The sequence below is a fragment of the Bufo bufo genome, chromosome 4, assembly GCF_905171765.1.
Source record: "Bufo bufo chromosome 4, aBufBuf1.1, whole genome shotgun sequence".
Classification (NCBI taxonomy): domain Eukaryota; kingdom Metazoa; phylum Chordata; class Amphibia; order Anura; family Bufonidae; genus Bufo; species Bufo bufo.
This window is the reverse complement of record NC_053392.1, coordinates 199,792,417-199,815,350: the sequence shown is the minus strand read 5'-3', so window position 1 is coordinate 199,815,350 and position 22,934 is coordinate 199,792,417. Positions and strand designations below refer to the sequence as shown.

General features: G+C 48.6%; 1 protein-coding gene across 1 annotated transcript; it reads left to right on the top strand.

Moving 5' to 3' along the window:
* The first annotated feature begins 12,804 nt into the window (after nucleotides 1-12,804).
* On the top strand, nucleotides 12,805-20,848 carry RPL22L1 (ribosomal protein L22 like 1). The gene is made up of 4 exons (XM_040428222.1): nucleotides 12,805-12,930; nucleotides 15,358-15,462; nucleotides 17,317-17,438; nucleotides 20,674-20,848. The coding sequence occupies exons 1-4, from the start codon at nucleotides 12,922-12,924 to the stop codon at nucleotides 20,813-20,815; spliced, it is 378 nt and encodes a 125-aa protein (XP_040284156.1). The 5' UTR covers nucleotides 12,805-12,921; the 3' UTR covers nucleotides 20,816-20,848.
* The last annotated feature ends 2,086 nt before the right edge of the window (nucleotides 20,849-22,934 follow it).

The window sequence follows — 22,934 nt, the reverse complement described above, 5'->3', positions numbered from 1 at the left end:
GATATCACAGTCTGATAAAAGTGGTGGCGAGGGTGAGGACTGTAACAAGGATTGTGTGTTTGACAGGACCTGGGAGCCTGATCAGTGTGCTGACGAGGTGGTAAAGAGCAGAGGCAACGCATGGCCACAACCTCCCAAAAATCCTTCAGGCCAGATCTGCTTCTATTATGGTCAGCTTGAGAACTGGTGATGCCACTGATATTGTGGGTGTAGGCTCAAAACGTGACAGACCTAAACCAAGCTTGGCTGCTGCTAGGTCTGTGCAAGTATCTTCCATCTTGCAGTTTTTCAAGTGCCTGAAGACAAAAGCATCTGCAGGATTAACATATACCATGAGTGTTCAAACACAAACATATGCACCACAGCTCTATTGAACCACATGAAGTGGCGTCGCCAGTCACTGTGGGAAAGTGGCAGCCAGCTAGCGTAAGAGTATCCTCCTCATGGCAGCCAAGCCACATGTACATGGCAGACACTTAGTGCTTCTCTTGCTCAGACTACTCCTCCTCCTCCTCCTCCGCTCTGTTGCCAATTAATAACTGAATGTGTGGCCAAGAAACAACTCTACACGCCCATCAATCTGCTGGTGCTCTAGCTTAACTCCCACTTGGCTAAATTACTGCTGGTGCTGTCTCTGCCGTACCACTTAGGCCCCTTTCACACGGGCGAGTTTTCCCGTGTGGGTGCAATGCGTGAGGTGAACGCATTGCACCCGCACGGAATCCGGACCCATTCATTTCTATGGGGCTGTGCACATGAGCAGTGATTTTAATGCATCACATGTGCGTTGCGTGAAAATCGCAGCAAGCTCTATTTTGTGCGTTTTTCACGCAATGCAGGCCCCATAGAAGTGAATAGGGCTGCGTGAAAATCGCAAGCGTCCGCAAGCAAGTGGTTGCTAGGACGATCGGGATGGGGACCCGATCATTATTATTTTCCCTTATAACATGGTTATAAGGGAAAATAATAGCATTCTGAATGCAGAATGCTAAGAAAAATAGGGCTGGAGGGGTTAAAAAAATAATAATAATAATTTAACTCACCTTAATCCACTTGTTCGCGCAGCCGGCATCGCTTCTGTCTTCATCTGTGAGCACTAGGACCTTTGATGACGTCACTACGCTCATCACATGGTGATAGATCATGTGATGGACCATGTGATGAGCGTAGTGACGTCATCAAAGGTCCTTTTCCTCACAGATGAAGACAGAAGAGATGCCGGCTGCGCGAACAAGTGGATTAAGGCGAGTTAAATTATTATTATTATTTTTTTTAACCCCTCCAGCCCTATTTTTCTTAGCATTTTGCATTCAGAATGCTATTATTTCCCCTTATAACCATGTTATAAAAGGGAAAATAATACAATCTACACAACCTTGAACCCAAACCTGAACTTCTGTGAAGAAGTTCGGGTCTGGGTGCCACAATTAGTTTATCACGCGCGTGCAAAACGCATTGCAGCCGCGCGATAAAAACTGAACAACGGAACGCAATCGCAGTCAAAACTGACTGCAATTGGGTACCTACTCGCGCGGGTTTGCCGCAATGCATCCGGACAAGCTCGTGTGAAAGAGGCCTTAGTTGATTCTGCTGGGAGCTGATGGGGTGCACTCAGCTCTGCTGGAAAATACCTGCCGGCATTATTTTTCCCAAAAAGCCATCCCTGCCTTGTACTCACGTGGAGGAGAACGTGTGTGCTCCTTGCAATTCTCGATGTGCAGCAGGGTGCCTGTTACGGAGTACCTGTTACAGGCGTGGACAGTACATGTCTTTCAGGGCGAAGCAGCAACACAGCAAGAAGACCATGTCTTGACACCTCCACGTTCGTGTCAGTCCAATGCAACAAAGGACAGCGGAAGAAGAATAGCTTACACATTTTGCTGGCTACTCTGTAGCTGTTGGGGACCCACATGGAGAAAGTCCTATGGAGGAGGAGGAGCTACCACTGGAGGAGTCGGTGGTCAAAGGGCAGGAGGATTATAATAAAAATGAAAAACGACACTGGCCAAGACTCCCAATCATGACAGTTTTACCACCTGGTCCGGTCAATCAATGTGGAGAGGGCATGGCAGTTGCAGAGAGCTAAGTCTCTAGGATTAACGGCAACGCCACCGATGCGCCTACTGGCTCATTTGCATACAATATTCTGTATGTATTCATCTGGAGGTGTGGCCACAAAGCAGATCTCTAGCGCTAATACTACCTGCAATACCAGAGCCCTCCAGTAGAGGCAGTAACAAGAAACCTCTTCAACAGCAATCCAGAGGATACAAGTATATTCATCCAGAATAATGGAAAATCGCCAGACGTTCCATCCCTGTACAGCACATGCACTAAACACACTCCCGCGGGGCTCTGTCAAAATCGTGTGGGCGCGGCCAGCAGTAAAGATGAAAATATAAAAGTCAGTCCTGTGTCCCAACACGGACAATTACTTGCGCTGCTGGTTCCGATGTAGTGTGGTAGGCAGTTCACACTGGATAATCAAGTAATGGAAATTTGGAAACCGCGCTGCTTGGGACTATATCATCCGGTTCACAGGTGAATGAAACTGGGCACCAGCCTCTTTCCTCCTCACCCAAAGGATCCGATCCTCCACAGACCGCCTCCTCTGCAGTGTTAAGAAAAATTGGCAAATAGTGTAGCACCCTCTTGAAAGTTGGTTTAAAAGGTTTTATTCTACTTACAAGAAATAGTAGATAAAAAGGAGATTTTTGTGAAACTCACCTGTAAAATCTTTTTCTCGTAATTTCCATTGGGGGACACAGACCATGGGTATAGCTTAGAGATATTACTAGGAGGGACACTATGCAAAAAAAGAAGCTCCTCCTCCTCGGGCTATACCCCCAGGCACCTCCAGGAGAACTTCAGTCGTTGCAAAAGCAGTAGGAGAAGGAGAACGGAAACAAAACATTATGGAAACCATCACACAGCACACCCTAAGGCGTAAACCAAAAAAAGGGGGCGGGAGCTGTGTCCCCCAATGGAAATTACGAGAAAAAGATTTTACAGGTGAGTTTCACAAAAATCTCCTTTTCTCGTTCATTCCATTGGGGGACACAGACCATGGGACGTCCCAAAGCAGTCCATGGGGTGGGAAAAAAGAACAAATCCAACACCGCCAGGAATAAACGTCCAGTAGTCAAACCGGAACCACAGCCTGCAATACCCTGCGCCCAAGAGCAGCATCAGCCGAGGCCAGAGAGTGTAACTGATAAAACTTTGTGAAAGTATGTAAGGACGACCAAGTGGCCGCCTTACACAACTGGGAAACGGATGCGCGATTGCGTCTAGCCCAGGAAGCACCCACTGCCCTTGTGGAGTGAGCGGTAATCCGCGACGGCGGAACGTGGCCGCGAGCGCGATATGCCGCAGCAATAGCGGAACGGATCCACCGCGCCACGGTGACCTTGGAAGCCGCCAGGCCCTTACGGGACCCTTCAGGAATCACAAAGAGAGAGTCTGAACGCCGGAAGGAAGCGGTAGCCCCCAGGTACACCTTCAGGGCCCTGACGACGTCCAGGGAGTGGAGAGCGCATTCCTTGGGGTTCACCGGAGAAGGACAAAAAGAGGGCAGGACAAGATCCTCGTTAAGGTGGAAGGGAGAAACCACCTTGGGCAAAAAAGAAGGCACCGGCCTGAGCACCACCTTATCCTGGTGAAAGACCAGAAAAGGTTCCCGGCAGGAAAGTGCGGCCAGCTCCGAAACTCGCCTGATGGAGGTTATGGCCACCAGAAAAACTACCTTCCAGGTGAGTAAAACCAGAGAGATCTCCCTCAGAGGTTCAAAAGGCGCCGCCTGAAGGGCGCGCAGAACCAAGTTGAGATCCCAGGGGGGCAAGGGAGGCACATACGGAGGAACCGAATGCGCCACCCCCTGCAGGAAGGTTTTTACAGGTCTCAAAAAGGCAATGGACCTCTGAAAAAAGATAGCCAAGGCAGAAACCTGACCCTTTAAAGAACTGAGCGACAGACCCATGTCGAGGCCGGACTGGAGAAAAGACAGCACCACTGGGACAGAGAAACGTAGGGGCGAGTAGCCCGATTTCTCACAAAACACCAGGAAGGCCTTCCAGGTGCGATAATAGATTCGTGAAGAAGCCGGCTTTCGAGCCCTGATCATGGTTCTTACCACCGCATCAGAGAAGCCTCTCTTCCTCAGGATGGCGGTCTCAACAGCCACGCCGTTAAACGCAGCTGCCGTGAATTCTGGTGGAAGAGCGGCCCCTGAGACAAGAGATCCTCTCTCTCGGGCAGAGGCCACGGGACGTCCGCCAACATACGAGCGACGCTGGAGAACCAGGCGCGACGAGGCCAATCCGGAGCGATGAGAATGGTTGGTATCCCCTCCGCCTCGATCTTGCGCAGCACCTTCGGCAACAGAGGAATCGGAGGGAAGACGTAAAGGAGGCTGAACCGCTGCCATGGAAATACCAGCGCGTCCACCCCGTCCGCCCGTGGGTCTCGAGCGCGGGCAAGATACACCGGCACCTTGTGGTTGAGCCGGGAAGCCATCAAATCTACGTCCGGACGGCCCCATCGGTGGCAGATGTCCTCGAACACCTCCGGATGGAGAGACCACTCTCCCGGATCCACCTTGGTGCGACTCAGAAAATCCGCCGTCCAATTGTCGACTCCCGGGATGTACACTGCCGACAATACTGGAACATGAGACTCCGCCCATAAGAGGATCCTCGCTACTTCCCGCATTACTGCCCGACTGCGAGTCCCGCCCTGATGGTTGACATAAGCCACAGCCGTGGCATTGTCCGACTGAACCCGCACCGGGCGAGTCGCCAGGAGAGGAGTCCAATGGGAGAGGGAGTGGAAAATCGCCCTCAATTCCAAAACGTTTATCGGGAGACGGGATTCCTCCGTCGACCAGACACCCTGAACAGTGAGGTTCCGGAGAACACCTCCCCAACCGATGAGGCTGGCGTCGGTGGTGACTATCGTCCAGGAGAACGGAAGGAAGGACTTTCCTGACGATAGGTTCAGGGGAGACTGCCACCAAGGGAGAGACGCTCGAACTTGCCGGGACAGACGAACAGGAGTGTCTAGACCCCGAGGGTTCTTGTTCCAGAGGGCAAGGATCATCTGTTGTAGCGGACGAGTGTGAAATTGGGCGTACGGAATCGCCTCGAAAGAGGAGACCATAAGGCCCAGCACCCGCATGCACTCCCGAATGGTGGGACGTGGAGAGCGTAGAAGGAGCACCATTGCCAGACGAATCTGGGAAGCCTTGGAATCTGGAAGAAACACCCGAGAAATCGAGGTGTCCAAGATCATCCCCAGGAACGAGAGTCTCTGGGAGGGGTGCAGAGAGGACTTGGGGAGATTGATCAGCCATCCGAACCGTTCCAGGGATTGAACCGTGATTCGGATGCTGTCCTCGGCCTGTGGAAGAGACGGAGCTTTTATCAAGATGTCGTCTAGGTATGGTAACAAAGAGATGCCCCTGGTGCGAAGAAGCGCCATGAGAGGCGCCAGAATCTTCGTAAAAACTCGAGGGGCGGTTGCCAACCCAAAAGGTAGGGCGACGAACTGGTAATGACGCCCCCCTATGGCAAAGCGCAGAAAGCGATGGTGGGACTCTGCAATAGGGACGTGCAAGTAGGCGTCTTGAATGTCCACAGACGCGAGAAATTCTCCTGGAAGCAGAGAAGCAATAACGGAGCGAAGGGACTCCATGCGAAACTTCCGCACCCGTAGAAACTTGTTGAGAAGTTTTAGATCCAAGATTGGACGCACTGACCCCTCTTTCTTTGGAACAACGAACAGGTTTGAGTAAAAACCTGTCCCTTGCTCTTCTGGGGGAACGGGGGAAATGACACCACGGTCCAGAAGAGAGGAGACCGCAAAAAAGAGGTCCGAGGCCCTGGCTGGATCCCCCGGAACGCGAGAAGGGAAAAAACGTTCCGGCGGGCTGGACGCGAACTCCAACTTGTAGCCGGACGTCACCACTTCCAGAGCCCAGGCGTCCTGAACGTGAGCCCTCCAGACCTGTTGAAAGGAGAGCAGACGGCCCCCCACCACGAGGGGTGGGGGCACCCCTTCATGCGGAGGGTTGCTTGGGAGCAGGAGGACGGGCTGACTGCGCCCGAGGCCGCCAAGAAGGCTGGGGCTTGAAGAAAGGCTTCTTGCGGGAGTCCTGGGACCCCCCTGCCGATGAGGATGACGGCGTCCTGGCAGTGGAGAAGCGACGAAAGGACTGGCCCCGGAAACCTGAAGGCCGAGACCGAAAGGGACGCTTGGTCCTGGGCTGGGGTAGATGAGTGCTCTTGCCCCCTGTTGCGGCAGAAATGAATTCATCTAGTTGAGCCCCAAAGAGCCTGGACCCTTCAAAGGTTAGCGAGGGATCGCTTGGATGAGGCATCAGCATCCCACACCTTCAGCCAGACCTCCCTGCGCTGAATGACAGAGAGGGCCGAAATACGGGCAAAGAGGGAGCCGATGTCCATTGAAGCCTCACAGAGATATTTAGACGCTTGAGACATCTGGATGATAAAATCCAGAGTATCTGCAGAGGCGTCCTGCTCTGACAGATCCTGGTGGTGGCGCTGCAACCACGTTGTAAGGGCTCTGGCGACCCAAGCCGACGCAAAGGCCGGTCGCAGGGAAGCGCCCGCCAGCGAGAAGATGGACTTGGAAAGTGAATCCAAACGTCTGTCCACCGCATCCTGCAGAGAGGAACCGTCTAGGACGGGAAGGGCCGTGTTCTTGGCTAACCTGGCTACCGGAGGATCTACCTTAGGGGAAGAAGTCCACTTTTCCACTGTGTCAGCTGGAAAAGGATAAAGCGTATCCATACGCTTGGTGGCCGAAAATTTTTGATTAGGTCGATCCCAAGCTTTTGATAGGACCGCAGTGAATTCCTCGTGAATAGGGAACACGGCGGACTCCTGTTTCTTGGGTGGAAAAAGGGAGAACTCCCGACTAGTGGAGGGAGGAGAATCCCCTTGTATATTAAAAGTGTCACGGACAGCTGCCACCAACTCGGTTACCATGGTGGAAAGCTTAGGCAGGGGTTCCCGCTCCGTGACTTCGTCCGATCCGGACAATTCCCCATCGGATTTGCGCTCCCTGCGAGGGGGAGAGTCAACCGGGCATGCCTCAAGGCGAGGGGGAGAAGCGGAGTCATCCGAGGAGGAATGCTGCCGCTCACGCTGCCTTTTAGAAGTCAGACGCCCTCTGTGAGAGTCGCTGAGAGGGGATGGAGTGGTGGATGCCACTGGAGTAGTAGCCGCCATGCGCTCCATGAAGGACATGGCTGCCTTGGCAACTAAGGCCAGATCAGCTGCCGCATTAGACATGGCGGAGGCCCAGGCGGGTACCGCTGGATCCGCAGGGGCAGAGGGAGGACCGGGCTGAGCAAAAGAAGGAGGCTGATCCTGTCCGGGAGCAGGGCATGAGTCACAGGAACCAGTGACAGAAAAAGGCCTAAGGCATATTTTACATGACTCCAGTGGAGCCTGAGAGGAAGCCTTGGAAGGCTTAGGGGCCCCAGGTTTAGGCATGATGGTATTCCAAAAAAGATTTCCTACCAGGTTGCTGCAATTCCTACCACCCAGGCAACAGCAGAAGTCTCCGGTCACCGAGAACTGAGGAGCTGCACGGCCGCAATCCAGCAGAGTCTCCGGCGTAGGGAGAGACAGAGCTGGACGCCGAGGCTCCGCCCCCTTGGACGCGTCATTGCGGCGCGAAATAAGCGCGCGCGCGCATTTCAAATACACCCCTTCGCCAGATACGGCGCAGCGGGGGTTAATATCGGGAGGAGCAGGCCGGCGGGAGCTGCAGAGAGCGCAGCGGCCATAAGATAAAATACACTCCTTCAGTGCCAAGATTGCCGCCGATGCGGCCATAGTCTGAGCTGCAGGCAGGTATCAGTGGAATCACCAGCCCTCCCCAGAAAGGCCCCCTCCCAACGGGAAAAAATGCCCCCAGCCGGTCCTTCTCTAGCTCACCTCAGGTCACAGAGCGCCAGACAGACGACATGAAGGGGTGGGGGGAGGGGGGGAAAGGAGGGAGATTGAAGCAGGCAATACTTATCTGCACAGCATGCTCCCTCGATGTCCAGACCAGCAGGGATTCACCTCTTCAGACGTCTGACTCCAATCAAGGAGAGCAGTGCTCTGGTGGAGGGTAGGCAGCAGGTGTCCCAGCAGCTGGTGGGATGCCAGAGCTAACATGTCGAGTCTGGATCCACTTTTCTTCTGTGGGGGAATGGGAGGTAGCCAGGAACCTTCAGAAGACCGTGGCAGACCCTCCACAGGGGCCAGGAAAGCGCAATGCTGACCTGCGTCCCCATCTGAAACCAGAAAAAAATAACAAACAGGAGAAGAATAAATGTCAACCTCCTTGAACGGACACTAAGCAAAGACTGAAGTTCTCCTGGAGGTGCCTGGGGGTATAGCCCGAGGAGGAGGAGCTTCTTTTTTTGCATAGTGTCCCTCCTAGTAATATCTCTAAGCTATACCCATGGTCTGTGTCCCCCAATGGAATGAACGAGAAAAGCATTTATACGAGTTGTCGCCCCTGAGGAAGCCAGAGAGCGAAACCCGCGTCGCCTGCCCTGCAAAAAATTTTATATGCTTTTTATCTACTATTTCTTGTACGTAGAATAAAACCTTTTAAACCAACTTTCAAGAGGGTGCTACACTATTTGCCAATTTTTCTTAACACTGCAGAGGAGGCGGTCTGTGGAGGATCGGATCCTTTGGGTGAGGAGGAAAGAGGCTGGTGCCCAGTTTCATTCACCTGTGAACCGGATGATATAGTCCCAAGCAGCGCGGTTTCCAAATTTCCATTAGCAGTAAAGATGAGCAGAGCCTGGGGTGCACCGCCTTTGTTGCACCAAAGAGCTAATTAGCATAAAATAAACATTCTCTCTACAATGGGACCACTGATGGACATAGAACAAAGACCGCATCAAAGGATTCATCACCAAGTATGTGGTTACAGACACAGCAATTTTGCGTTTTGGTTTTTTACTTTTCCGTTCAAATAGACACGAAGGCTTGTTTTTTGAGGGACAAATTGTACAAATGGTTTAAAACTGGCTGTGGCCGTATTGAAGCCCGCATACAGCGGGTCCGCAATACACGGGCACTGGCCGTGTGCAACCAGCATCATGGATGCAGACCCATTCAGTCTGTGCCTCCGCAATGCAAAAAAAAAATATAGAACATGTTCTATTTTTTACTATGCGGTCGGATCACAGACCCATTCAAGTTGAATGGGTCTCGATCTGTCCCGACCACCGAACGGATGTTGCCCGTGCATTGGGGACCGCAATGCACGGAACGGCCGCACAACAGCTGTGTGCATGAGGCCTAATACTGTGTAAGGGCTCATTTTTTGCAGGGCAGGCTGACATTTTTATTGATACCATTTTGAGGTGTTTATGACTTTTTACTCAATTTTTTTCTTGGAGATGAAGCAACAAAAAAGCGGAGAATAAGCCATTTTGATTGTTTTACAGTTATGCGTTTCACCATACGAGATATTTTTATATTTAAAATAGTTCAGTCGTTTCCTCATGCGGCCATATTCATGAAGTTTATTTTTCCTTTTATATGGGAAAGTAGGGGAGGGGGGGGGATTGAGTTGAATTTTTATAAAGGAGAGCCTAAGGCCCCTTGCAGACGAGCGTTCTTTCCGCAGCAAGTCCGCATCGCAGCTCCCGGCCTGACCTCTCATCTCTGCCGGGAGTCACATAGCATTATATTGATTTATGATGCTATGTAACCCTTAGGCCTCTTTCACACGGGCGTTGAGGGAAAAGGTGCGGGTGCGTTGCGGGAACATGCGCGATTTTTCAGCGCGAGTACAAAACATTGTAATGCGTTTTGCACTCGCGTGAGAAAAATCGCGCATGTTTGGTACCCAAACTTCTTCACAGAAGTTCGGGCTTGGGATCGGTGTTCTGTAGATTGCATTATTTTCCCTTATAACATGGTTATAAGGGAAAATAATAGCATTTTGAAAACAGAATGCATAGTAAAATAGGGCTGAAGGGGTTAAAAAAAATATATATATATTATTTAACTCACCTTAATCCACTTGCTCGCGCAGCCCGGCATCTCTTCTGTCTTCATCTTAGCGGTGTGCAGGAAAAGGACCTGTGGTGACATCACTCCGGTCATCACATGGTCCGTCACATGATCTTTTACCATGGTGATGGATCATGTGATCCATCACTATGAAGACAGAAGAGATGCCGGGCTGCGCGAGCAAGTAGATTAAGGCGAGTTAAATAATTTTATTTTTTTTAACCCCTCCAGCCCTATTGTACTATGCATTCTGTATTCAGAATGCTATTATTTTCCCTTATAACCATGTTATAAGGGAAAATAATAATGATCGGGTCCCCATCCCGATCGTCTCCTAGCAACCGTGCGTGAAAATCGCACCGCATCCGCACTTGCTTGCGATTTTCACGCAACCCCATTCATTTCTATGGGGCCTGCGTTACGTGAAAAACGCACAAAGAGGAGCATGCTGCGATTTTCACGCAGCGCAATACTCGCCCGTGTGAAAGGGGCCTTACAGTTCTGGAATGTATTGGATAACACTGGCATAATGCTGTCAGTGTTATCCAAAACATTCCAGAACTGTAAGGGTTACATAGCATCATAAATCAATATAATGCTATGTGACGGCAGAGATGGGAGGTGAGGCCGGGTGCTGCGATGCGGACTTGCTGCGGGAGGAACGCTCGTCTGCAAGGGGCCTAAGGGAATTTAAAACCGCTTTCCAAGATTTTTTTTTTCTGATGAGTAGTGTTGAGCGAAGCAAGCGTCGAATGCTTCATCTGAAGTCGCCTCTTTCAAAACTTTGGAATAAGGGCTCTTTCACACGAGCAGATGCCGTGCGGGTAATCCGCTGCGTAAAAGAGTGCCACAAGCCACGCTCCGGACAGCAGAGACATGGAGCAGTAACATGATTGATAATGCTCTTTGCCTCTCTGTAAGGCCCCGTGCACATGAACGTGTGCTTCCCGTTGCCGTATTGCGCACCGCAATACACGGGTGCCGTTCCATGGGCATTCCGCATCACTTGAACGGGTCCGCAAATCCGGAGATGGTGCGGAACGGAACCACTACGGAGTGCTTCCGTCCCGTACTTCCATTCCGCAAAAAGATAGAACATGTCCTATCTTTTTGCAGAATGGCCGGATCATGGACCCATTCAAGTGAATGGGTCCACGATCCGCTGCGGCTGCCCCACGGACTATGTTCGTGCATTACGGCCTGCATTTTGCAGGCCGCAGCACAACCACGGGGTGAACACGTTCGTGTGCAGGGGGCCTAAATCATAGGTAGATAAAGTTGTCACTGTGATTTAGTAGTAAAGAGGTCACAGAGAGGCAAAGAGCATTATTAATCATGTTAATGCTCCGTGTCTGCTGTCCGGAGCGGGGCTTTTGGCACTATTTCACGCAGCGGATAACCCGCACGGCATCCGCTCGTGTGAAAGAGTCCTAATACTGTACGGATATCCGTCTCCGTACAGTATTAGAAATGATCAAATTTCAATTTTTTTTTATTCATTTGATGGTATTTAGTGAACTGCATTAGGGATTCCGTTACCACGGACCATAACGCAATTCCATGACTGAATGCCTTTAGAGGCATTCCGTCATAATAGAAGTCTATGGCCTTCAAAACGGATCCGCCCGTTTCCGTTATGCAGGAGAGGACTCCAGAATAACGGGACGGATCCGTTTTGCAGCCCATAGACTTCTATTATGAAGGAATGAATAATGGAATTCCTCTAAAGGCATTCCACTATGCATTCCGTCATAGAATCGCGTTATGGTCCGTGGTAACGGAATCCCTAACGCAGTTCACTAAATACCACAAACAAATTTCAAAATATAAAATGTGATCATCTCTAATTAGAATGTATGGGCTCTGATGAGCCGAAGTATGTTATTCGCGAAGTCGCGAGCGACTTCGTTGAATAACTTCCGTGGTTGATTTTTAAAGTGGAAAACCATTTTAAAACTTGAAACCGAACTCGGCTTCAGTTCTGACTAGTACCTCGGAACCAAAGCAGAGTTCAGTTTCAAGTTTTAAAATGGTTTTCCACTTTAAGAATCAACCACCGAAGTTATTCAACGAAGTCGCGCACGACTTTGCGAATAACTTACTTCGGCTCATCAGAGCCCATACATTCTAATACTGTACAGAGAGGGCTCTCCGAAGTTTTGAACAAAGCTCACTTCACTCAAAACTACAGATGACCGATCCTCTGCATATTCTTTTGTAATCCTGTCAGCACTACGTTGCCTATTGTTTGTAGTGCTCGTGTCCAGTTAATTTATTTTACGCACGTATATAGCGCTACTATATTCCCCAGCGCTTTACAGACATTAGCATCAAGCTGTCCCCAATGGGGCTCCCAATCTATGTGCAGTTATAACAGTTACAGAAAGACCAGCACTAGCTTCTTACCGCATCAATGCGATAACGCGTTTCGGCTCAGACACAAGCCTTCTTCAGACATACTGAGGAGAGCTCACGCCTTAGCCGAAGTGTGTTACGTGTGATCACATTGATGCGGTAAAAAAGCCCCCTATAGGGCACAGCACTTATTTTACTGCCAGATTTATACAGAAAGCCTATTGGAGGCACAGACTATACGGCCGTGTGCATGAACGTCTCCATTCTCTCCTCCTTTATGCTGGCAGTCATCGTCCTGGTACATGATTCATCCGCCCCCCGCCCAGCCATGCAGACGCGCCCCAGCCCTCCCATTAATCACCACGCTGTCTGACTCGGCACCATGCGGCCTCCGCACAGAGCGGATGTGACGTACAAACGTAAAGCGACAGGCTGCGCGGTTACGTCACCGGATCTATATAAATCCCGGCGGCAGCTAGTCACGCCCTCTTTTTACACAGTCCTGGCTAAGGAAATGGCGCCGGTGAGTGGCGTGAGCACTATATTCTGGCTTCTGTCATATCGGGAGGGAGTAACAGACGGAGGGCATTCACTGACTATGGTGACGCTTGTAGAGTCCGGTGCCTAATCAGTCTGACTTTGGGGCGTTACTTTTCCACCTGCAGCTGCTGTATACCCGGTGTGATGGACTCCGGTTCCTGAGCGCTGTACACGGGAATTAGTGTTTGCATCCCTTCTGATAATTCCACAAGGAGCTCTAGGTGTCGGCTGCGTTGTCATTACTCCCAGGCTATTTGTTGGGACATCCATCGTCGTAAGGGTACTTTCACACTTGCGTTTTTCTTTTCCGGCATTGAGTTCTGTCCTAGGGGCTCTATACCGGAAAAGAACTGATCAGGCATATCCTAATGCTTTCTGAATGGAGAGCAATCCGTTCAGGATGCATCAGGATGTCTTCAGTTCAGTCTTTTTGACTTTTCAGGACAGAGGTAACACCGCAGCATGCTACAGTTTTATCTCCGGCCAAAAAAAACTGAACACTTGGCTGAATGCATTTTTTTCCATAGGAATGTAGTAGTGCCGAATCAGACATTCAAAATGCTCTGCCAGATCCGTCCTTCCCGTCTGCGCATGCACAGACCGAAAAAAATGCCGGATCTGTTTTTCTGGATGACACTGGAAAGACTGATCTGGCATTTCAATAAATTTGTAAGAGATCAGGATCCTGATCAGTCTTAGAAATGCAATCAGTTGGCATACGTTTTTGCAGATCCGGCAAGCAGTTCTGGCGACTGAACTGCTTGCCAGATCACTGCCGCAAGTGTGAAAGTACCCCAAGTCATCTCATACTCGGCAGAAGGTTCCTGGACGGATCTTATGTGCAGGCACCAAGCAGTTAGTGTGGTCAGCTCCTGCACAGAAGAGGATCTGTCCAGGGAGAGACGAGAAGGTGGTCTTGTGAGGGTATTGTGTAGCCACCGAAAACTTGCCCACTTTGGACTTTCTGCTGAGCGGCAGGGGAATGTATGTATGATTATCCAACACCTATAATGCCCCCCCAAATACCTGCGCACTTCATTCAGGTTATACTTGGGCTACTTTCACATCTGCGCTTTCCCTTTCTGCTATTGAGATCCATCATAGGATCTCAATAGTGGAGGAAACTCTTCAGTTTTGTCCCCATTCATTGTCAATGGTGACAGAACTGAACGGAAGGTAACTGAGTGCACCAGAATGCATTCTGTTCCTTGTCACTGCATTCCCATGACGCACACACAAGCGCTGCAAGCAGCCTTTAAGTGCGCCCTGGGATGCGGAGCAAGACGGATCCATCATGACTCACAATGTAAGTCAATGGGGACGGATCATTTCTGACACTAAAGAAAACAGATCTGTTCCCATTGATTTACATTGTGAGTCATGATGGATCAGTCTTGCTCCGCATCCCAGGACGCACTCAAAGGCTGCTTGTCTCCCATTGACTTACAATGGTTTGAGACTGATCCGTCCTTGCTATTTTAGAGAATACAACCGGATCCGTTCATAACTGATGCAGTTGTCTGTATTATTGTGACAGAAGCGTTTTTTGCTGATCCAGCAAAAACGCTGGTGTAAAAGTAGCCTTCCCCCGGCATCCGTGTTGCTCCTGATGCCCGTACGGCCGTCGCTGCATCTCCTCGTTGCTCTGATCAAAACATCTGAGGGGCAGACAATAGCAGGCCTTGACACAGACAAGCCTTCCTAGCATTGTGGGTGACACTAGGGAGGCTCATTCCAGTCACGGTATGCTATTTTTTGCCCCCAACAACCCCCCCTACCCAGTCGCAAGATGTTTTGATCCACACGACAGGGAGAACTACACACTAAATCACAGGAGGGAAGGGGAACAGTAACTGGGCCTGGAAACTACGGAAGAAACAGATCACCTCCTAGACAACCCTAATCCAGGCCCTAACTACCTATCAATATGAATAGACCCTGAAGGTAAGACTATTCATATGCTGGATACCTAGGCTTGTATATCCCTATAAGGCCCTGGAATGAGGTTAGGACCAGAGACAACCCATTCCTCCCCAGATGGAATTCTGTCTCAGGCCCAGATACAAACAGGGACTATAACAAATACAAACACAACACTTAACTTGTGTAGAGACGGCCGAGCAGGACCACCAGCAACAAACCCAAATGACGCTATCTACCACATAGTCAGAAGGGTGGGGTCAGACTATAAAGGGTAGAAGTGATGACCACTGAGCAACAGCTGAGAAAAGGGAAGTGGTCATTAACCCTATCAACACTGAATCGAGAGAAATCAAGGAGGCTGTTAGATTCCTCCACGCTCAGCCAATCTCCTTGATTTCCTGACATCAGTCACCTGAGGGACCGTGACACAGACTTGTTGGTTCTGTTATAAATTTGTTCTGAACTTTATATTATTTTTTTGCTGCAGAAAGTTAAAAAGGTGCAGAAGGAAAGAAAGTCAAAGAAGGCCTGGAGGTTTACTCTGGACCTTACCCATCCTGTGGAAGATGGAATCTTTGACTCGGTCAACTTTGTAAGTATCTGGAGAATGTGTTTTAGAGTTCATTGGGGACATAAGTGGCAAAAAATGCTGTGCAATTAAGGGTGAATTTTTAATACTGTTCACAATGCAGATATGCCTTTTAAGGGCTCTTTCACACTTGCGTTGTCCGGATCCGGCGTGTACTCCACTTGCCGGAATTACACTCCGGATCCAGAAAAACGCAAGTGTACTGAAAGCATTTGAAGACTGAACCGTCTACAAAATGCTTTCAGTGTTACTATGGCACCCAGGACGCTATTAAAGTCCTGGTTGCCATAGTAGGAGCGGGGGAGCGGTATACTTACAGTCCGCGCGGCTCCCGGGGCGCTCCAGAATGACGTCAGGGCGCCCCATGCGCATGGATGACGTGTCCAATGCGATCACATGATCCATGCGCTTGGGGCGCCCTGACGTCACTCTGGAGCGCCCCGGGAGCCGCACGGACGGTAAGTATGCTGCTCCCCGCTACACTTTACCATGGCTGCCAGGACTTTAGCGTCCCGGCAGCCATGGTAACCATTCAGAAAAAGCTAAATGTCGGCTCCGGCAATGCGCCGAAACGACGTTTAGCTTAAGGCCGGATCCGAATCAATGCCTTTCAATGGGCATTAATTCCGGATCCGGCCTTGCGGCAAGTGTTCCGGATTTTTGGCCGGAGCAAAAAGCGCAGCATGCTGCGGTATTTTCTCTGGCCAAAAAACGTTCCGTTCCGGAACTGAAGACATCCTGATGCATCCTGAACGGATTTCACTCCATTCAGAATGCATGGGGATAATCCTGATCAGGATTCTTCCGGCATAGAGCCCCGACAACGGAACTCTATGCCGGAAGAAAAGAACGCAAGTGTGAAAGAGCCCTAAAGCGGTTCTCCAGGCTATTGATATTGATGATCGATTATCAGTGTCAGATCAATGGGGGTCTAACTGCCATCAACCCTCACTGAACAGTGTAGTGGATGGAAGCAAAAGGCTCTGTACACTGTAGTGTCTGGCAGTTGCGTACTGTAGCTCAGCTCCCATTCACTTGAAGGTAGCTGAGCTGCTGTATTCCAAAGTTTCCACTACAGTGTGCAGAACTGTCTTGTCTCCAGTATAGTCCAGTGCTGTGGCAACCCAAACTAGTAGATGTGGGGCTGTCAGACCACCACAACTGAGCAATCCTCTGGTTAGGTCATCAATATATTTGCACTGTACAACCCCTTTAGGCCACCTGCACTCGAGTGGGGATGAACGCAGATTTGTACGTTCCTGCAGCATATCCGCGCCACAATCTGCAATTTGTAATTGCGCTATGCGTGCAGGTGGCCTTAAAGCTCCCACTAGAACTGCAAGGATGAAGTGACAGTAGCTTGACTTGGAGGGCTGTTGTGAGTCTGTAAGGTTTTTAATGGTGTGAAGTGAAACGAACTTCAGATGCTTCATCCAAAGTCGCTTCGTTCAAAACTTCGGAATAATACTGTACGGAGATCCTTCTCCGTACAGTATTAGAATGTTGTATGGGCTCCAAATTATTCAATGAAGTCACATGCGACTGCGAATAACTTCAGCTCATCGGAGCCCATACATTCTAATACTGTACAGAGAAGGATCTCCGTACAGTATTACGAAGTTTTCAACGACGCGACTTCTGATGAAGCATCTGAAGCTCGCTTCAGTCAACACTAATTTTTAACATATAGTAAGTAGCTTTTAATAGTTTGGGCCTGTTCAGTTTCTATTTGTAAGACTGGGCTAATGGTTCTTGAATGTTTGTTTTCTTAATCTATTCTGTAACTAGGGTCCCCTTCCCTAGTTCGTACCTAGGGTTTCCTTCCCTAGTGTCCATATGTTTGTTTTTGCAAAACAGGAGCAGTTTCTAAGGGAGAAGGTGAAAGTGAATGGTAAAACCGGGAACCTTGGAAACATTGTTCACATTGAACGTACAAAGAGCAAGATAAATGTGGCGTCTGAGAAGCAGTTCTCCAAAAGGTATGTTTCTTGATGAAAAAAACAGCTTGCAGTAGATCTGTGCATGCCTGTCCTACTGGTAGCCAACGTGGCGCAGAGAAAACCGCTGGACACATCGGGGGACAGTTTATTGTTATGGCAGTGTTAATTTAAAAAACAGTGTGGGTGGGGGATAAGGGGGTAGGACCTCAATGCACATTTCTCTCTGGCATTTGCATATACTAAACATTCTTAAAGGGATTCTGTCACCAGGATTAACGATATAGCGCTATTTATATGTGCCCATTAGTCTCCATGCAGTGTTTAAAATGATCCCACTGTTTATGCACTGTGTGTGTTCTTATAAAAATCGATCTTATTGATATGTAAATTACCTCTGTCAGGAGCTTAAGGGGTTGTCCCACGATATGTTGGAGCCCAGCCGTGCCCATCGATCCGGAGCCCAGCACCGCCTACCTCTTTTAATTTATTCACTCCACTATCCCTGACGTCAGTTTTTCTCAGTGCCGTAATCTGGCGCAGTGGACACTGTAGTCTGCGCCCGTGCAAACTACTGGCACCGGCTTCGATGAGTCAACTGCGCATGCGCCGGCTCCCTCGTCGAAGCCGGTATCAGTAGTTCGCACGGGCGCAGACTACAGATTACGGCACTAAGAAGAACTGACGTCAGGGATAGTGGAGTGAATAAATTAAGTGGTAGGCGGTGCTGGGCTCCGGATCGATGGGCACGGCTGGGCTCCAACATATCGTGGGCCAACCCCTTGGGCTCCTGACAGAGGTAATTTACATATCAATAAGATCGATTTATTTTTATAAGAATCTAACACACACAGAGCATAAACAGTGGGGTCATTTTAAACACTGCATGGAGACTAATGGGCACATAAATATCGCTATATCGTTAACCCTGATGACAGAATCCCTTTAAGTCCTCCTGTCAGGCTGCTCAGCCATGGTGACATATCATAGGCAGGATCACATCATTACCATCTAGTGTAGTGAGACCCGGCCCCCTCTCCTCCCTAGGCAGCTCTGTAAGTGGAGGTAACCAGTCCTCCTCACATTCTAGGACAGGTTGCTGGCTGCCATTTTTTTATTTTTCCTGGAGAGCCTCTTTAAAACATACAATTGTTTGAGTCTAGTGTTTTCATGAGGAGAGCACTCGCCCCACTCTTCAGGGAGGTGATTGAACACAACAGTATACACTTTTGGCGAGTAGTGGGCTAGTTATTAGACCTCAGTTCTGTCTCCATATGGAAAGTATTATCTGACCAGGAGAGGCCTACTCATGCAATAGGATTGCTCTCCCATCGTGGTTATATGAAATTAGTGAGGTTATAGCTAGGGATGAGATGAATCATCCAAAGTTGATTCGCATAAAACTTTGTTCCAATACTGTATGGAGCAGGAGCTCCGTACAGTATTAGAATGGATTGGCCTCGATGAGCCAAAGTTATTACTTCGCGTAATAACTTCATAAATTAATTTGTACTGTAAAAAAAAAACATTTCCTGAACTCTGGTTCGGTTCTAAGGTTGGAGATTTCATGAAGCAATAACTTCGGCTCATCGGAGCCAATACGTTCTAATACTGTACGGAGTTCCTGCTCCATACAGTATTGGAACAAAGTTTTATGCGAATCGACTTTGAATGATTCATCCAAAGTCGATTCGCTCATCCCTAGTTGTAGCAGTTGCTTTCTTGTGTTCTTGGATTGATACAAAAAAGCAACTTGTTGAGAAATTACTCTCCAGGATAAATATTGTAAGGGAAGTTCTAGAATACAGAGATCCTGGAAGACTTATCTATGGGCAACAAATGTAAAAAACGCAAGTAGACAATCTGCAGCACTCAAGCAGAAGGTGTTTTATAAACTAATAGGCAGCGTACATCCAGAGCCAGGATCCCATGCTGTGTGCACCAGAATACCTTGGACTATTATCAGGTAGCCGGTTACTGGGAGTCATTTTTACCCTATTAAAGGGATTCTGTCACCTCCCCTAACCGAAAATCCGATTTTAAAGCATTCATGTAGCACAGCTTACCTTGAATAGGCTGTGCTCTTATCTTCTAATCCGTCCAGTAGTTTTGGATAAAATCGACTTGTTTATGTAAATTAGCCCTGAAGGTGCCCAGAGGGGCGTTAGGTTAGCTTTAGTGTGCCCAGTACCGCCCCTCTTACGGTGCACAAAACGCCTTCCTTCTGATTGCCCACAGCCTCTCATCCCTCTCCCTCACGGCCGAACGTACTCTCGCGCAGGCGCAGTACCCACTGAGGGCTGCGCCAGTGCGATCTGCAGGAGACTGAGGGCAGGAGCTTCATCTTTGTCACTGGGCATGCGCCGAGCCCAGTGACGTCAGATGCTCGCTCTTCCCTCAGTCAGCCTGGTGAGGAAGCGCAGAGGATTGCCGATCGGCTGCTGCACCCTGCGTTTTTTTGTTCATATAATACCTATTTTCTCAAAAAAAATAAGGATTTCTTTCCAGGAGGGAGGGTGGGGAAGGAAATCGCTGGCAGGCAGACAGGCTGGAGAAAACGCAGGGTGCAGCAGCCGATCGGCAATCCTCTGCGCTTCCTCACCAGGCTGACTGAGGGAAGAGCGAGCATCTGACGTCACTGGGCTCGGCGCATGCCCAGTGACAAAGATGAAGCTCCTGCCCTCAGTCTCCTGCAGATCGCACTGGCGCAGCCCTCAGTTGGTACTGCGCCTGCGCGAGAGTACGTTCGGCCGTGAGGGAGGGGGAGGAGAGGGATGAGAGGCTGTGGGCAATCAGAAGGAAGGCGTTTTGTGCACCGTAAGAGGGGCGGTACTGGGCACACTAAAGCTAACCTAACGCCACTCTGGGCACCTTCAGGGCTAATTTACATAAACATAAGTCGATTTTATCCAAAACTACTGGACGGATTAGAAGATAAAAGAGCACAGCCGATTCAAGGTAAGCTGTGCTACATGAATGCTTTAAAATCGGATTTTCGGTTAGGGGAGGTGACAGAATCCCTTTAAGGGCCTGGAGTGCTGCTTTTCCTCAAATGGAAAAGCCATAATGTTGAATGAACAGGCCAGGAAACCCATATATGAGTACTTCTCTGGTCATGGGGGGGGAGGGGGGAAGAGGGGAAGACCCTTCAGCCTCTACTTTATTTGGTGACTTAATATCATTTAAGTGTAGGAACGATTTTTAGAATGATAGTAATTAGAAATCCTGATGTCCACCAGGTTTTATGGCTAACCATTTTTTCCTGTTTCTTTTATAGGTACCTTAAATACCTTACGAAAAAATACCTGAAGAAAAACAACTTGCGTGACTGGCTGCGTGTAGTTGCTTCTGATAAGGAGACCTATGAACTTAGGTACTTCCAAATCAGCCAAGATGATGAGTCTGAATCAGAAGAATAAATGTCTTTACAGAATAAAGATATTTATACAAAATGTGTTTTTTATTTCGATATTTGTGCAAAAAATTTACGTTTTCTGCTTTGTTCTGCTAATTAATGCTTAAAGGGGTTGTCATTTATCATGTAGCGAAAGTTAATACAAGGCACTTACTAGGTACTGTGATTGTCCATATTGACTTCTTTGCTGGCTGGATTCATTTTTCCATCACATAATATACTGCTCGATTCCATGGTTATGACCACCCTACAATCCATCAGCTGTGGCCGTGCTAGCAGTATATAATGTGATGGATAAATGAATCCAGTCAGCAATATGGATAATACATTTAGTAAGGGGCTTGTATTAACTTTCTCTACATGATAAATGCTACTTGCTGAAGTGACACAACCGCGTTAACGTTTGCTGTCTTAGCAGGGTCTAGACATGCCATTAACGGTATCGCCACAGGTGCAGGTTTTTACCTCCACAGAGACTAAGTATAATGGAAAGATTTGCACCTTTTTCTGTGTGTGTGTTTTTTTTTTTTTATATATACCTGCACTTGGTTTTGGCTCCCAATCAGAAGTGAATGGGACTTGAGTGAAAAACGGATGGCATCCGAATGCAATTGCAGACAACGCTGACTGAACTTGTGCAAAATCATCAGTTTTTTCGTGAACAGATCCTGAGAGAATCTGTAACGCTCATGTCAAAGAGGCCTTACGGTGGTGTTGGCTTTATACAGGGGTGGATTAAAGTACCACATGCCGGTCTAGATTGGCTTCACGCTACTGGAGGAGGTATTTCATTAATGATGAGACTCATCTCTTATCCTAATTGAAATGCCTTCTCCGGTAGCATTTCAGTCATCACTTTTGCTAGGTGTGAATGATAGATGTGCTGGAGCATATTGCTCCGCTGACACTCTGCCTTTCCATGTCCCTTTTTGGAAACTGGCCATTCTCTTTGGTGTATAAAAAGTAGCAAACTGAGTTTTGGGACATTTTACACCAAAGCAAGTCAGAGGAAATTGATAAATCACCCCCTCCCCCCAATAAGTATAGTTGTGTATGCATAGTTACACTCTCAATACACACATTTAACTACTTATACACTTAGGCCCAGTTCACACTTCAGTTATTGTGAGCCAACAACAGGTGCAGATCTTTCCATTATACCTTATCTCTATGTAGGCTCCACTCCTGGTTTTGGCTCCAAATAACTGATTGAAATTGGTGAAGTGTGGACTAGGCCTTACATTATCCAGGATGTCCTGGATGGAAAAATCATAAGGTCCCTTTACAAAGGATGACTTATTCTAGCAAATTGTAGGGAAGGAAGCGTTCCTACATGACAATCTGCTGATCACTAGTGGAGGAGACTGGTGGATTTACATGCACTGTTCTCCAGAGTATGGGGAGGAGCGATTGCTAATGGCATCCCCCCCATACGGTCTCCTTGTTTCCTGGCACAAGATCATGTATACACAGTATGATCTGCCACTGGGAAACCATGAGCCAAATACCCGATGAATGAGTTTCACTTGTTCATCGTGTAATCGGTGGTGCATTTACACTGCTAAATAATCGCAAACTAGCATTACTAGCCCTCTGATCAATTGTCAGCCTGTGTAAAGGGCCCTATAGTCACAATAGCTCCAAGATGAATCGTTTTTGATATTCTGACAATCGCTATACAAAGCAATAACTGTTCTCGGTTTCTATGCATTGGATGCTGTACTTTCCCTCTATTTGTAAAACTTGCCTGTGTAGCATAAAAAAAATGAGTTCTCATCCAAACAGACAGGGATGCTTTCCATGTGCACTCTGGCTCCCCCCCCCCCCCTCCCAGCAATAGAAAAGGGTATTCTGTAATGTGAGCCAGAATAGAACCAGTGCTGAAATGTATGCAGCTGCAAATAAAATGGATGTGCACTTGGCCCCTTAATTATAAGGAATTAATGGGTCCATGAAAAACAAAAATATATGGCTAGCACACTGAAGAAAAATGTGTGCATGAGGCCTTAAAAAGGGTTGCCCCCATTTTCACCCCCTCAGGATTTGTTTTTCACTGTTAGGGCTCGTTCACACAAACTTATTTTGCGGTCCGTATACGGAACCATTCATTTCAATGGGTCCTC

What these genes read in the sequence shown, in the direction of transcription:
- RPL22L1 (XM_040428222.1), top strand. An exon ending in TCTTTGACTCGGTCAACTTT is followed by an intron (nt 15,463 to 17,316) that starts GTAAGTATCTGG and finishes TTTGCAAAACAG; the next exon opens with GAGCAGTTTCTAAGGGAGAA. An exon ending in GAGAAGCAGTTCTCCAAAAG is followed by an intron (nt 17,439 to 20,673) that starts GTATGTTTCTTG and finishes TTTCTTTTATAG; the next exon opens with GTACCTTAAATACCTTACGA.